At 35.8% G+C, this 17583-nt stretch overlaps 1 protein-coding gene across 5 annotated transcripts in view; it reads left to right on the plus strand.

Annotated features, from left to right (window-relative positions):
• The window catches only part of znf385b (zinc finger protein 385B), a 124880-nt gene that overhangs the window by 37395 nt on the left and 69902 nt on the right, over positions 1-17583 (plus strand). Inside the window, exon 1 of one of the 5 annotated variants that reach the window (XM_015359084.2) lies at positions 2574-2906. The exons of the other annotated variants lie outside the window; for them this stretch is intronic. Within the exon in view, the coding sequence (XP_015214570.1) occupies positions 2882-2906 (25 nt within the window). The 5' untranslated portion in view covers positions 2574-2881. Of the gene's footprint in view, positions 1-2573; positions 2907-17583 lie in introns of those variants that run through there. 5 annotated transcript variants of the gene reach the window in all.

Genomic DNA, 17583 nt, shown 5'->3' on the forward strand with positions numbered 1-17583 from the left:
GTGTACTGATAAAAGATGTAGTCAAAATTAGTCAGGATTCTCTGATGTACTAAAAAGTTTGGTTTGTGGCAAATGTTAGCTTAAATGACTTAAGTTCTGCCAGACAGTTAAAAGATTTTCTTATGAGTATAGACATGGAAAATGTCTGAAAATGAAGGAGGGGCATAGAATCTGATGTTATTTCATTAAGAACACTGCACTCTTACTGCTAAAGATAAAGAACATAAGTCATTTATTTAATGCTAGTTTCTATATTTACTACTTCAATGATTTAATCAGTCCAGGGAACTTTCAGTTTTGTATAAACAGCCTAAAATCTTTGAATTAAATTGAAAAATTCATGAACATAGTGAAATGATGTAGTGCTTCAGGTGAGATATAAAAGATACAGGTTCTCGCCAAGTAGTTGCTGTACCTGTATTACAGACAGTATTATGTCAGATGCCTTATATTTAAATGCTACTGAAAAAGGAACTTTTGAAATGTTTTTGTTATTTATGTTTGATGATCACTGAATAAGCAAGACACTCATTTATTTCTATCTTAGTCTCTCTATTTAATTCATAGGAGGTTAAATATATTTTTCATTATTATTTTAAACATTGTTTTAATACTGTGCAGTCATTGATAAAGTAGTACAAGAAACTAGTTTCTAACACCATGAAGTTATGTAGGGAAACAGACTTAATGCTTTTCTCCATGTTGCTTGTAGGCCGTAATTCTGTGTAGTACAAACATGTAATTTGATTTGTCAAGGAATGCCTTATTGAGATTGCTGGAGAGCTATGTTTTCTTTTCTAAATGTACAAAAAAGAAGGTGGAGTTGGTAGGAATCATTTGCAATGTAAATGCTTCTGAAAGACTGAGTTTTATGTGATAGAGGTGTGGGTTAAGAAGGAACCTGGAACTGTGTTAATGCCATTGAGTGTGTGGGGACTGTTTTGTTTTCAAAGAGTAACTGATTTATAATGAGGGGAAAAAGTAGGTCTTTTAGAAAGGCAATATAGTTTTCAATTTTGATTATTCCATTGAGTCTTGCAGAATTTCTATTTGCAGGTTTAACTTTAAAGTGAGGTTATGAATATTGTTTTTTTATTTCTATGGAAAACAAAAAAAACAGTATTGAAAGCTTTTTGTTTTTATGTGCTGTTTATTGAAGATGTTGATGTATTTTCCTTTCTAATTCCATAGCTCCATTTTTAGCTCTGTATTGTACCATGAAAACAAAAACCGTTGCATGTGGAGTTGTTAATATTACTGTACTATATATACCCAACAAAAGGGAAAAAAAGAGGACTTTGCATTTATCCTCTAAGTAAAACTTTGGCAGGGTAGATGCTCTTTCATTAAGCAGCTTAGGGTTGGCAGAAGCTGCCTTAATTTTCTCTCTCACTCACTGTTAAGCACTGGATGTACCCATCACACACTCAGTAGCTTCCAAGGCGCCTGCTGATGTGGCTTTGACTCTGCAGTAGATTAGCTTAATTTATCCCAGTCCTGGGCTTTGCCAAGCCCTACTAATGTACTGTAGGTCTCTTCTCTAAACTTGCAATGCCTGTTTGTCAATCCCTGCGATGTACCGTCACTGAGACTGTACAAAAAACTTTGAAGTGTCTTGATTAAATATGCATGACATAATGCTTCTTAGTACTAGTTTGTAACATGAAATATGCTTGTAGTCTGAAGGGAGAATCTTTTTTCCAATGTTGGAATGTATTAATTTTGAAATGGGCTTTGACAAATTGGTGAAGTTTTAAAGTTGAAGTGAATTTCTTAATTAAATGTTTCTGAATTGATATAACAGGAAATAAAACAGACCAAAACTGAAATGTTTAAGACCTAAGTAGGAGTCAGAAAGGTGTTTAAAAGTAAATGTGGAAGTCTCTGCTATTCTCTTTTCCATCTTTTTTATGCTTTGGTGGGTGTTGTGAGAACTGTATTAGGTTGAGTTACTATACCTTTAAATTGATGACTTGCTGTAATTGTGATATCAGTATTTGACATTAGTCATGCAGCTGCAACACCATCCACAATAAATATTCAGTTACACACTGTGAGTATGTTATTTGGCAACCAGTGGCCTTTAGTCACAGCATTTGTTAAATAACTTACGTATATAGATTTGTACATCCTGATCTTCTTTTATTTAGATGTGCCATTTCACAAAGTCAGTTTTCACTCGATCTGTCATTACAAATGACATCTCTTGTCCATCTGTCGTGTTTGTTTCCCCGATAATTGCAGTTACTTCGCTGCAGTCCGTACAGTAATAAGTCATCAGACCTTAAATTTATCATCTTCTATTTCTTAGCATTCCATTTGAGTTAAATCAGCCATTGATTCCTCATAGTATCAGCTGCTTAAAGTAGAAAGATGAAGCGTTATTTTTAGCACTGGAACAATACACATACATGAATCTTCATTCACTGTGTTTGCAGTAAATATGCTGAGCCATTTATAAAGATAGATTTTCATGGTGTGCTGAATGTATTTACAAGAACTTGCAAGTGTGGTTTGTGTTCGCCTTTTCTCTGTGTAATACCTCCTGTGCTTCAAGCCATATGTGCGGTCTGTTTATTACAATGAGAATCAAGAACTGGAACTGAAATTGCTTTTGCCTTTTTTCCTTTTTGTTGCAATTGGGTGACTGCATGTGCCTGTCCTCTCCTAAAATGTTGCCAATGTGTAAGGGATTTTCAATGAGTAGTGAAATGAACCAGCATCTGGGGAGGTTTGGAGCTGCATTGATCTTAAAGTATATTGTCACACAGATGATAAGGGTTGAAGCCAAGGCTCTCTAGCTGTTCACATCACACTGTCTGCATTTTGGGATTGTTTCCTATACAAATTCTTTACAGTGTGAATACATACTGTTGGGAAGATGTGGACCAGCTTTCTGAGCAGAGGTGAGCACTGTTTATGCTAAAATTCCTCTTTATAAAATCCTTATATTTCTTGTTTGTTTAATCAGTGTCAAACAGTAGCTGTACTGTATACTTATTTCTGTTGCTCTTTCTGTTATATTTTGCAGTTTAGGAATTTTATCTTGTCTGTTATTGATGCTTTACTCATAATGTTACTTCTGTTATGCATTTTCATAGAATTACAAATACTAGAGCTGTGAGAATTTCCTGACATTATTTTAGACATTAACAATTGCTATCTGTACTATACAGTATATGAGATACCTTTATTTTTTCTTGTAAACTGTACTTATTTGAAATACAGGTTTTAGGAAGTGCTCTTGCAAAATAAATATTTTGTTGTTTTAACATCACTGATTCAGTTTGAGTTGTTTCTGTTCTTCTTGCACATTTAAAATAGCAATGTGATGATAAGTTCAGTTACAAGCTAAGTTAAAATTGATATTTGTACTTCGGTATTTATTTATATTTTTCTTGAACATTTCTTAGTATGTGGGATGTTCTTGAAAGACAGTTCGTATAGCTTACTGAATCACCTGGGCTTGAAATGTCTTGAACCTTGAAGGTTATTGTGTGTCTATATTGAGATTTCCAAAGGTTGATATAAGAACTTGTGAGATACCATGACTTCTAATTACACGGTGACTGATGTACTGTTTGATACTACTGTTGTTATCTCACTGCTGTTGCTGTACAGTCCTATGCAGAAGAGTTTGATTTCGCTACATTGTCTATTTAAGGGCTCTCGGTGTAAATGATTATTTAGAATATACGCTGGAATCTTAACCTTTGCTTTAATGTAATAGTTAACTCTGAAGAAGCCAATTATTACATACATTATGAATTAGTGTCATGATATAATAAGCTATACTACCTTAAAAAGGCATATATTAACTGAAAGTTTATTTTGCGAAAATGAAAGTTGACCTGTTATTTTAAAACAAAAGAGGAAAGAAGATCCCGTCTGTATATATTTTTGTGATCATTTTTTTTGTCAGTTCTTTCTTTTTTAATTTACTTGACAATATATCTGTAGATTTTGGTATTGAGAAGATAAAGGGACATTTGTACATTGAATTGAATATTCACGAATGTTTGTTTTCTGTTGTTACATGGAAAGCTTGGCTAAGCGGTCGACATCACAAACAAACCAGTTGTGTTACCCAATCTGTCATTGCAACTCCCCCAGCCGCTATCTTGCTTCAAGCTGCTGTGTGCTTTGAAAGCATGAAATTAGGTTTATACCAAGCGCATGGTTTCTCATTTAGCAGCGCTTTTTATGGTAATGGTCAATTTATGGTTCACTGACAAGATTTTAGTTTTTCTGTCATTGGTGTATCAGTTTTGCCAAGGTGTCCCTTTGAGATAAAAAAAAATAATTACACCCCAGAGGAGAGACTAACCACTGACCTGAAACGCTGAGGGCATTACTGCATTAATTCTTTGAAATCACTTTTGATGCTGGGAAAGGCCCTTAATTTATTTCAGTTACTTAATGCTTCTTAATGGGACATTTTGTGTATGCCCTGTGCATCACAGATGGAAACATTTTCAAGCTCTGAAATAACATGTTTTTGCCTGATATATGCTTAGTTTTGTTATACTTGAAGCTATATAGAAAAAGCCAGGATGGATTTGTCGACAGCATCATACCATGGTACGTCTGTTTCCAGCTGTGTGCTTATCAAGTCTGGTTTTGAGTGTCTCCATAATTCATTGTTTCTCACCTCACATGGTCTTTCTGACCATGTTAAGTAGAACAGGTCTGAAACACTTATCGGTTCACCTCCATTACCATTCAGTTTAGGAGGGCCATTTACATTTGAGGAGTGGTCATTTCCTGAATCCCATTGACAAGAGCCCAAGGATGCTTTAGTCCAGGATTGGCGATTACAGTGTTGTTTTAAATGCACTATAAAGTAAAAAGATGTTTTTAACATTTCTCAGGATAAATGTGATCAAGGACCATAAAATGTTTGTTCATTCCAGGTCAAAATCTGTTTTTAAATATTTGTTTACTAGTGTTCTTAAATGGGTTTCTTACAAATTTTATATATTGGAAGTGAATTTATTACCTTATTATTACAGAACTAAAGTAAACTGTTTTATACTTTGTTCGCTCATCGACTGTACCAAAAAGGGTGAATAGTGGTGGTGACAGAAAGAAAGAAAGGTTTAGAAACTACTTTCTCTGAGTGGAACGCAAGTATATTCCACTCAAAAAGAAACACCCAGACCAGAATTCAACAATAATGACTTTTTTTGTTCATTATTGTAAATTTGGAACACTCTGTGTAGCATTAAATATGAAATGTCAACAGTATTTTTATGTGGTCATAAAGTGCTGGCATGTTTTGTAATGTGCACTGGATAATTATACAATTCAAGATCCAGAAAGCACTTAAGAAAGGTTACAAAGGAGAGAAACCAGTCAGCACATCAAGCTCTTTTGAGTGGTAGTGATTAAAGGGTATATTCCAACTACTTCTTGAAAGAGTCCAAGAGTGTCAGCTTTACCAATATGGCTGGGTGGTTTGTTCCAGCCTTCCACAACACTTTAAATCTGTTATCATTCTTTACTCTTATATTCATAATCAAATCATTTTGTTGTTAAATTGTTACTACCGTTATTATTATTATCAAATTCCCATTTTTGTGTATTGGGGGATCTACATATTATACTAATATGGATTATAACATAACCCATTGAATTTTCTGTACATTAGCCAATACATTTCAGTTACTAGGATTAAGCACAGCTGGCCACCGCAGGCCACTTTTGAGTGTCTCCATTATCTCAGAGAATTATACAGGTTGGAGAGCTGCAGGTGTTGTTTAATGTGTTCTTTGCCGTTACGAACCAGAAATCTGTCACTTAGGCAGAACTGGAACATGGGATGGCCTAAGATGTCAGTTGTATGAAAGATGTCCAAACAAGGTAACAAATTAGGAAGCTAAGAGGTGAATGGCCAGTCCAGTAAAATCACCTCAGTATATCAGAAGTACTGTAGGGTCAACCATAACTCTTATCTCTCCCATCATTTGGAGATGAAGGAGAAAGACAAAAGATATTTCTGAGCACTGAGGAGACTCGAAGTTAATTTAGGGACAAAAGGCTGCATTTTTTGTATTTTAGCAGCAAATATTTATTTCTTTAAATACCCTGCAGACATAAATATTATCCCCAGTATGCATTTTTAGGTTTACCAATACAGTTCTCATACTTTAGCACCAGTTTTATCATCATCAGACTGTCCTGCAGAAGGACTTTTGTTGCATAAAAACCAATTACCTTGCTAAACTGCCTTCTCTGTGGTTTCTCTTCAGTAAGATTGGTCAATCTTTTAAAGTATAAGGAAGGTTATCTTTGGCCTGTAGAATGTATGGACTCAGTGACTGTTTTGTAAAAACAAAATTAATATTAATGTGTTGTGTTAAATGTTGTAATTTTTTTGTCTTTTACGTTTCTGTCTGCTCATTGCAATGCCATCACACTGTGCCAGGAACAAAGAAACCATGTGATATGTTTCTTTAGTTTCATTCTTGACTATAGAGGGCATTTTATGCTGTATTTTTACTTTAAATAAAAAAAACACCCATCAGACACACTACCATACCTCATGTATAACTGTCATTACACTGATTCAACAATATTATTTATATTTTAGTCACAGATTTTTACGTCGCTAAATAAATTATTTACAGTGCACATACTTGTATATCAACTGTAACTTTACAATGCTTTACTTTTCCTGATATAAAGCACTTCTCCAGCTTGCAAAAGCAAGAGTGCTATCTGGGTGTCCTATTGGCTGGTTGATTAGGGTGTGTGGTCAAGGCATTTCAGCCATAACAGGAGAGCTCACGTATGTAAAAGGTAGATGTTTATATGGTGAGCTAAAGTAACCATAGAAAAATGAATAATTCAAAATGAAATGTTTGTCACTGACTCATTCTGGAACACAGCAGGGTTCACATTTTCACTCTGGTCATGGCTCTCAAGGCTATTCTGGCTTATTTACAACACTGGATGTTCAGAAAGAAACATCAGACAATTTACAGGGAAATGATTTACTGAGAGTAAGAGAGGGTACTTAAGGGTAATGCAAATGTTTCTGACATAGGAGGAGGGAAAGAGGTGATGTTAATAGTATTGTGGTAAAATAGAGATTAAAAGATTCATTGATCAGAGGAGAGGGGGAAGAATAAGTAGCATTTCAAAGTATTTCAGTTTTGGATTGAGATTGTATTTGAGATCATCGAGAAAATATTATTAGAAGCAGTTGGATAATGAGGAATAGAAGAATTATGAAAGGGAAAAATCTGCATATCATTATCATAAAGATCTTTTGGGAACCCAAAAGGAGTAGATGTCAAGCAAAAGAAAGCATTGATCCCTGGCGAACTCCCACAGAAAAGTGAAAATAGAGACTGACACCATAAGACCTTGAAATTTAGGGAGTCAAATAGTTACAGACAGGGAGGCACAGTGATTCAGTGGTTTGCATTGCTGTCTTGCAGCTCTGGGGCCCTGGCTTTAATTAAAGAGCCGGGGTGCGTCCTGCCACCCCTGAAGTTGGGGTCCAGAAGTGTACTGATAGGTTAACTGCCCTAGGTGTGAGTGTTTGCGTGTCTGTGTGCCCTGCGATGAACTGGCACCCTGGCCAGGGTGCCCCCTGCTGTTAGGAATCCCTGGTGAGAAGATACACGGATCCTGTGCAGACGCAGGCACGGGTGATAGATGAGGCAGGCGAACAAACCAGAACGAGAGGCAAGGTCGTAGTCAAAAGGCGAAAGGCAAGTCGTAATCCAGGAAGTTCACCGGTAGCAGACAGTCCGAGTCGAGAGGCGAGGTGCAAAGTCGAAAAGGCAGAAGGGGAATCCAAAAACCAGAATAAACGAGGTACGGGGAAAACCGCCAGGTAGAGCTCTCAAGGAGTAGACTCAATACCGAGCAGTGGGAAGCAGGTGAAGATGGTTTAAATAGCAGTGCGCACCGCAATGAGTGTGCGCAGGTGGTTTAACTCGTGCGGCGGCGTTTGTTAATAATCACCCGCTGCTGGGTCTGATTAGCTCGCTTACGCTTTGGTCTTGACTGCCTGGTGGTCGTGACACCTGCCTTGTGCCCATTGCTTGCAAAGATGGGCACTGGCTCCCCCGCAACCCTGAATTGGAAGAAGTGGATGAATGAATGTAATTAATACAGAGATAACTAAGTCTGGTGAGAGAGAGGAAAAGTGGGTGCTGGGCTCCTGTGTGCGGAGAACTCTTAAGAAAGGACAATAATAAGTAATGGGCAGTAGAAACAAGAGTTAGAGACCAAGCCTATAGGGTACAACAAAGATTACTTAGTGGAGGAAGTGGACAGTTGATTGTGAACTACTCTCATACTTTTTAAATAATACCCAATCACAGTATCTAATATTTAACTTTTTTTTTTCACTTTAAAACTCTATAATTTACCTATTTTATGTGACATTGTAATTTTATTTAACATATATGGTTTGGTAGACATTTTCAAGTGGAGGTATTAACGATTTGCTGTTTAATGTTTATGTGCTATACATTCTTTTAATTTCAGCTGGGTTATTTTGCAAGAGTCTGAGAACATTAGAGTACATTAATAGTGTTTCCTGCCTTTGGGGAATTGAGTGCTTGTGTTTATTTAGAAAATTAATTGCAGCAGTCAAGATTATCTGCTAAAGCTTGTGCACTGCATTTAGGAATCAATATGTATGTAATAAAGGTTTTAGAAATTCTCCCTCAGAACCAGTCATTGTTATGCAAATTACCCATCTTAAGAAATTCAGCTTTGGAAAACTGTGCATATGTGTGAGTGTATTCTAGATGTTTAAAACCTTTAATAATATTATAATGTAAAACACATTCCATTGTTTCAATATTATTTAAACAATAATAGAAATGGGAGAAAGAATAGTAACAAATTCAATGTCAAAAATGTCCATAAGTCCATGGTTTTATATAATCAATGTATCGTAACATAAAATGTTTTTGTTGCTAAAAGATTAGCAGCACTCGGAAAATCAGCTTTTTGCTCTGCTTTGTGCTTAGTTCTGTTCATGTACATTTTCCAGGTTGTACATTTCCAGGTCTCCACTCACAGAAAGATGAGATTCATAAACGACGAACTGGTAGGCAGCTTAATGCCAATGACATCTGAAATATTTGTTACATTTTAAAATCAGCTTTAGAATAATTCTTATAGCCTCTGATTATTCCATAATTGTGCTTTGTGTAATGTTGCAGCCCCAGCAGCTGAGAATCTATATTTATCACAAGGAGATGAATTGGGATGAAAACAAAATATTATTTTTGAAGGTATTATGTGCAAACATTCTCACTGTCAATGTTGAAAAGGCCAAGGATAAACATTGTCAAGATTGTTGTACAGTTTAGTAGATGTAAGTTTTTGTTGTTAATTTGATGGCAGGATTCCTTCATTCACAAAATAATACCTTAAAATAGCCTCAATAGGTTATCTGCTTTTTTGCAAGAAATCAGTAGCCAGTCATTAACAGTGGTTATCTTGGTGAGATCATACAATGGTATGGGTCGGATCCCTTTTGGTTTGTTTATATATTGTAGTACTGCACCGGGCGGCCCACAATAGGTGTACAGATTCTAGAGGCCCATGAGCACATACACATGCCAACCATAAGATTAAAAATGATTCAATATTATTTACAATAGCCAAAAAATAGTGCTCTTCCAGCAGGATTCTGGGGAGAAAAGACAATCAACAACCCTGCATTATAATAATAATAATAATAATAATAATAATAATAAACTTTATTTTATATAGCGCCTTTAAAGGTGGCTTCTCAAAGCGCTTTACAGGATGACAATAACAATAAGTAAGAAGACTACAACAATAAATAAGAAAATTTCACAAGACAGGACACAATTATAATTACAACAATACAACAATAACAATAGAGGAGACCGTGGAAGATGGTATTAAGAAGAGCAGAGGGGTGAAGAATGGAACCAGTTAAGTAAAGGCTTTTCTGAAAAGGAGGGTTTTGAGTCTGGATTTGAAGGAGTTTAGAGAAGGTGACTCTCTAATATCCTTGGGCAAGGAGTTCCAGAGCTTGGGGGCATAGCAGGAGAAGGCCCTGTCGCCCATACAATGTAGACGGGCTTGGGGGACAGTAAGGAGGGCAGAATTTGAAGAGCGGAGGTTGCGAGGTGGGGAGTAGGGCGATAAAAGTTCAGACAGGTATTGAGGTGCCAAGCCATGTAAAGCCTTAAAAGGCTCTTCCTGCTATGTACAGTGCTGGTAGAAAGTTTGTGAACCCTTTAGAATTTTCTGAAATTCTGCATACTTTTGACCTAAAATGTGATCAGTCATAAAAATAAAGAGAACCCAATAAAACAACTTACACACAAAAGGATATACTTTTTCATTCGTTTATTGATCAAAATGATCCAACGTTAAATGTCTTTATCAGAAAAAGTATGTGAACCTAAGCTTTCGGTAACGGTGTGACCCCCTTGAGTGGCAATGACTTCAACCAAACATTTATGGTTACTGTTGATCAGTCACGCACATTGGCTTGGAGGAATTTTGGCCCATTTCTCTTTACAGAACTGCTTCAACTCAGTGATGTTGGTGTAATTTCTTGCATGAACTTTCCGCTTCAGGTCCTTCCACAACATTTTTATTGGATCAAGGTCTGGACTTTTACTCAGCCATTCCAAAACACGAAATTTCTCCTTCAACCATTCTTTGGTAGACTCTTGTTTGTTTAGGGTCGTTGTCTTGCTCTAAGACCCACCTTCTGTTGAGCTTTCAGTTCACGGGTGGATACCCTGACATACTCCTGTAGAATTTGCTAAATCCAGAATTCATAGTTCTGTCAATGATGACAAGCTGTCCTGATGCAATGGCAGCAAAATAGCCTCAAACCATGATAGTGGCACCACCGTGTTTCACAGCTGGGATGAGGTTCTAATGTTCGAATGCAGTGTTTGGTTGTCGCCAAGCATAACATTTCTCATTTAAGCCAAAAAGTTATATTTTCAACTAATTTGTCCACAGAACGTTCTTCCAGTAGTCTTCTGGCTAATCCAGGTGGTCTTTAGCAAACTTTAAACGGGCAGCAATGTTCTTCTTTGAGAGTAGTGGCTTCCTCCTTGCTATCCTCCCATGCACACTATTCTTGTTCAGTGTTTGCCTGATGATAGACTCATGAACACTGACATTAGCCCATGCAAGAGAGGCCTGCAGATCCTTAGACATTACCTTGGGGTTCTTTGTGACCTACCGGAAATTATATTATATATATTATAAGCCTTGAATTTGGAGTGATTTGTATTGGACAACCACTCCTGGGGAGAGTAACAATGGTGTATAATTTTCTCCATTTGTACACTATCTGCCTGATAGTGGATTGGTGAAGCCCGAAGTCTTTAAAAATCGTTTTGTAACCTTGAGCATCGACAATTCTTTTTCTAAGGTCCACAGAAATTTCCTTTGATCAAGGCATGGAATGCATTCACAAACCTGTGTGGTGAAGACCAGACTTTGATAGTGAAGACTCAGGTTTATGTTTTTTAAATAAGGCAGGGCCACCCAAACTCACACCTGATTGTCATCCCATTGATTGACACTCTTTAATTATCCCCTTAAATGAACAGATAATCCTAGAGGTTCACATACTTTTTCTGACAAAGACTGTTGAATGTTGGATCAGTTTGATCAATAAATGAATGAAAACATATATCCTTTTGTGTGTTATTTCTTTATCTATTTTTATGACTTAGATGACAATCTGATCACATTTTAGGTCACATTTATGCAGAAATTCAGAAAGTTCTAAAGGGTTCATAAACTTCCTAGCACCATTGTTGCTGGGAAACAAACTTCAGTTGCTGCAGCAGGTGACTGGGTTTTCCAGCTCTTGCACTGGAAAACATAGGGAGCCTCCAGGCAGGTGACAGGTTCATCTGGGATAGATCCAACAATCTATCCTTGGCTTCTGTTCCTGGTCATCACCATCTTAGTATCTGCTTGGGTCTCTATTCTGCGTTGGAGCAACACACACAGTTGAGCCTGTTACAGTGATTGCTTGGCCTGTCCAGATTGCCTGTGATTTCCATGTTGCCATCTTGGCCAGGGAAAAGCTTGAAAAAAAAACAGAAACCAGAAGGAAAGCCATGCTTCACAAGGCACATCCCCATGCGGCATCACATTATGCAAAACTGTTGTGAGGGTTGTAAATAATTGCAACTCCAGCTACTTTTATTAGGATATCAAGATTGGTATGAAATATGCAAAATGTTTTGTAAGTAAAACTTGCTAAAACATGTAACATATTGTATGATATAAACATATGAGTAGGTTCTGGGAACACCATGAGTGCATACTGTATATCATAGAGAGGGCAGCAACCTTAATCTTCAGCCTCTAGTATTGTATTGTGAACATTCTCTTTTTTTAATTCAGGATAGTATTACACAACACAATGAAATAGAAAAGAAAGTTTAAAATGGATTAGACAGCGTGCTAGGTTTTGAGAGGAACAGAAATATTAACAATTGTACTATAGTATTGTTTACTGAAAGTATTACTGTCCCAGAAAACATCCCAAACCAACAGTATTTCTGATGTGTTTTTTTTTGTGTATTACCAAGTCACCAAGACCAATTAAATATAGTTTTTGCTAGCTTCGGATTAAATATAGAGTGTTCTGTCTAACATTCACAGTGCTTGAAGACTGAGAACTATTATTGTGTTCAGGAAAATTGACTTTTGAAAGAACTTGATAGAAAAACAATTATTATAATTATTCTCCATTTATTTTGAGAAACAAAGTGCAGATCATGAGGAGTGTTTTAATCTCTTAGGAGCAGTAAGTCTTTAGGATTTAGAACTCAGTATAGTTACCAACTTGCTGATACTGAATTGTAACGCTGGATTTATTGTCAAATCTGATTTTACGAAAGGCAGAGGTTATTGTTTTATTGCTTTAAATTTAGTTATCACTAGTTCTAAAGGGTTATAAACTCAAAATGTTTTGTATTTTAACGCATTTTAAAGAGCATCTGTGGTGCTGTAGTTTTGTGTTGAAGAAATATGAGTTAATAGACAATGTTTTCCTTTTCTACTGTTTCAAAACTAAGCAAGGATGTTTAAGAAATTACTTCTATTAAACTGTTTTAACAATGATTGCTTTCTTTGTCAGCCATCACATAAAGTTATCTAGAATTTTCTTTAAGTCACAACAAAAAACTTGTTCTCATAGTGTGCTCTCACAATCACAATATTTGGCACATGTACATGTACGTTTCCTGCATGGAGTGGAAACCTATTGTATTCACTTGATCAATTTTACACATGGAGTAAATTGAATACTGTTGTTTAAAATGTTATGTAAGAAACTAAAACCAATACAAATTACGACTATGTTGTCCAGAAGCAGTCTTTCAATGAAGCTGGAGGAAATTGTTTTAATCATAATGAGATTTAGCCATCATTTAGTTTTGTTTAATGCATTTAGTCTTTAAATCTAAGATAAATGTTTCATATTTCCTGGTTTCACTGCGTTTGGGTTTCATTGATGTTTTCTGTGTTCTCTCACGTTCTGTGTTTCAAACTATAGACTGCCATTATGGCTCTAAAAGTCATAAAAGCTTTCAATGTGATTATTAATCTTGTGCTATTGCAAGGATGACCAAATAAAGGTATGAGTTATATATAAAATTAGTAAAGGCTTTGACATGACAAAATAGTTTTAACCAGTGTCTATCATAGTGGTCTGTATTTTTCTTATTCTACTGTACATTAATCTGACACCGCTGTAAACGGTGATATATTTTGTGTTACATGGAGGTGTTTCACAAGGTCAACAGTTGCGCCATAGAAAGATATAGTCTCAGTATCTGCTGACCTTCTAGTTTTACAGTTGAATGTAAGATACCATTCTTTGGATGATATTAAACGAATTGCCAGAATACATGGTGATTAAAGATCCCATTCCACATTCTGAACATGCAGGGGTGTTAACCCCATTGTCTTGGGTAAATTCCTCTAACTATTTCTAAGGTCTCATCAGGCATCTCAAGGTGTACTCCATTGTAATGTGTAACAGCATTTTATTACATGTAAGGATAATTTAGAAATCTTTAATTGCAGCTGAGCAAACTTTTCAATTTCAGGGCATTACTGTAAATCACCCCATGTTGATTTGCCATTGAAATCTGGGAAAGCATGATAGTAATCATGCATGTGCTCCTATGAGTCAAACAGAAAAAGGTGTATAGTATGTGTATAGTGTAAAAACATGTATCTGATCTTGTTCACTGTGATCACGAAGTACTGTTATTGTTCTGGAATCTATATATGTGATGTTTTTGTCATGCTTGCAGTCAAAATCTTCTTTATTGTAAATGTACTGTAACTCCTTTGCCAGTTTGTGGACAGGACACCAGTCTATCGTAAGGCAGACAGAAACACTGACGTGTCCACACTAAGCCAGATCTGAGCCAATTTTCTCAGAAGCCAGTTAACCTACAGTCCAAAAACCGGTATGTTTTTGGACTGTGGGTGGAAAGAGGAGTTACTGGAGGAAACTCACGTGAACATGTGGAGAACTTATAAACTCTATGCAGAGAGCACATAGGATCCCAGTGCTGCAAAGCAGCAATGTTAACCACTGTGCCAATGTTACCGGCAGGCAAAATCAAATGATATGGTTTATTATTATTTTTCTGATTAATCTACTTCTATCTTCTATCTCTTTTCTTCTATGTTATAATTGGATAGTTGCCTAAAAAGGTGAAGATTTCACTCATCTATTAGGTAAACTCATCCAAATCTTTTGAATAAGGTGGAGACTATTTGAAGACTCATTAAGACTTTGCAACTTGTATACCACCTTTTCAACTCGTAATTGATCAGCAATGGAGAAAAGCATCTTATCTTTTGGTTAATTGCAAAATGGATACAAATAATACCTTCTTACACTTACATGTGAGCAAACAGGCTTGACTTCCAAGCTGACCAATGGCTTCTGCCAAAGTGGTCAACACAAGAGCCTAAGAATGAGATGAGGCCTCTCATTTTGTTTTTTGATGTAAGTCAAAGTATTGGTTTCAACCACATGGCTACTGTAGGTAGTTATTTTATTACTCCCACAACCCTTTTCTGCTATTCTTGGTTTTAAAATGCATTTGCATGTAGTTTCTACTTGCATCATGTTTCATGCTTCATTTTTAAGAAGTCCATTCTGGTAACTTTCAATGAGGATTTTGAATACTGGTATGATTTCCCCTTGTAGTCTTCTCTGTTCAAGATTAAAAATGGTCAGTTACTTTATCCTGTCAATGTAAGGCATTCCCTTAAGTCCTGGAATGTGTCTGTTTTCTGTAACAGTAATCAAGATTTTACACAGTACGCTAAATGTGGTCTTACTCGTTTGTTATACAATTTTAAAACAAGCTCCCTTGATTAGATTGTCTTTTTAATGTATGTTAACATTTTCTTTGCATTTTTAATTACTTCCCTACATTATCTAGAAGATTTAAGTATCTACTTAAACACTTTTTAAAAGTAATCTCTTCCAGCTCAGTGTTTCCTATTTTGTTTTTACAACCTGTATGCAAAATCCTGGACTTCACTACATTAAACTTCTTCTACAAGGTGTTTACCCAGTCTTGAAGTTTATCTGATTCTTTTTTAGTTCAGTTGCTGCTTTTTCAGTGTTAGGTAAGCTTCCTATTTTTGGATCATCTGGGAATGTGAATAGTTTGCTCCATATGCCAAAATGTAGATAATTGATATATATTAGGAAGAGAAATGATTATAGTATAGATTCCTGTGATACTTCATTAATTACACCACTCATATTTGAACATTTACCTCCCATCTGTACATTATTTCCTATTTATTAACCAATTCTCAATCTAAATGTAGTTTCCTGAATGCCTACTACCTGTAATTGTATCTTTTATGGGGAACTTTATTAAAAGCCTTTTGAAAATCTAAATACACCAGATCAGAAGAAGAACTCTATATCCCAAGGATGTTATTTCTTTATAGGTGATCCTCTAGTTTAATTATAATAATTGTTTCCATACCCTTACCTGTGATAGAAGTCAGGTCTTTTGGTCTATAATAACTTGACTCAGCTTCAATGCCTTTCTTATGGTGGGGCACCATATTCAATCTTCCAGTCCAAGTGCTATCCCTGTCTTGAGTGACTGTTGGAAGAATACAAGCCTTCAGATGTAAAAATATAAAAATTAAACAAGTTTGCTGAAACTTTATAGTTTCCATCTTTGATCCTTTCTTTTTAAAATTAAGAGATAGTAAAATGTAGTACAATTAGCTTTACTGATTTTCTGTGGTTTATTCTTGGAAAGTGGCCCTTTGGGGCCCCATTTGGTTCAGTTTGTGTTACAAATAAATTACATGTCCTGAAATGACCAAATGGTGTTTATTTGCTTTTTCAAGAACAGTCAAACCATTTATTCAAATTAACACGCAGCAGGGAGTCAGTGCCTGGCTGATTTTAGGGAAATTCTAAATCTTGTGTTAATACAATTGGCTGCACAACCACCTTCTCTGTTTTTAAATTGTTTGTATTTTACAAGCTTTCATGGTGCTTTATATACCACATGCTCTTAATTTAGATAACCCCCGCTGCTTTGGGTTCTCAGCTTTTTTTGTGCCTTCTAGTGCCAGTCTTTTTTACAAGTAACTTTTTTTTATATCTTTGAGTAAAGATTTCTAATTAGAATTACAGTGTATTTCTATTTTAAAAATCCAGTTCTTATAACATTACATAACACCTACTTCTTGTTATGTAATGTTTTTTGCAGTGACCCTTGAATAGTAATTTCAAAATACTTTACGGGGCCTCTTCAGTGACTCAACCAGTAAAGGAGCTTATTCAGAAAACAAGTTGAGCTCTGGTGTCCAGATGTCACTAGTTCAACATGGACCTACTGAGTTGCCCATTTGGGACTAGGATTCCCAGGTGACAAGGCACAATACCCAAATGCCGTTGCTGGAGTCTGCTGGAGTTTCTCTGGCTTTCTTGTGTTCTAGAACCTTGTTCTGATGTTAGGAGAGATGTATTGTAATACAGCATATCTGATGAAGAATATTTTAGACAGGTGGGCGGGTCAGAGGAGTGTGCATACAGGATCCTGTTCTGCCTGTGAGGTATAGGGCTTGCAGTGATAAGTTGAGTTGATAAGTCATTACAAAATAGGAAGATGTAATGTGGAAAATAGTCAATTCCAAATTAAGTATAATGAGCTGTTTTGTAAAATTGTAAACAGTATAGGGCTCTACACAATATTTTGTAGGCACAAAAATTTAAGAATTTGCTCTGATTTGCTCTATTTTTGAATATTCACAAATATTTTCCTTCCATTTTCCATATGCTGTTTGCCATTTTAAATTGGTTTTCATTTAAAAAACACAGTGTGTAATACATATTTTAATTAAGTTTTTAAATTGGTAACATATATTTGCTACAGACATTTTGCCTGGGTAATAGAATGCATTTTATGGTATAAAATGTGTGACCTGCTTTAGGGTGATAGCAAACGTAACATGATGAATGGCATAATTCAATTATTTAAAAAGTTGTTTAATCATTGTTTAATCATGCTTATTGCCTATCAA

This window comes from Lepisosteus oculatus, chromosome 12 (genome assembly GCF_040954835.1).
Source record: "Lepisosteus oculatus isolate fLepOcu1 chromosome 12, fLepOcu1.hap2, whole genome shotgun sequence".
Taxonomy (NCBI): Eukaryota; Metazoa; Chordata; class Actinopteri; order Semionotiformes; family Lepisosteidae; genus Lepisosteus; species Lepisosteus oculatus.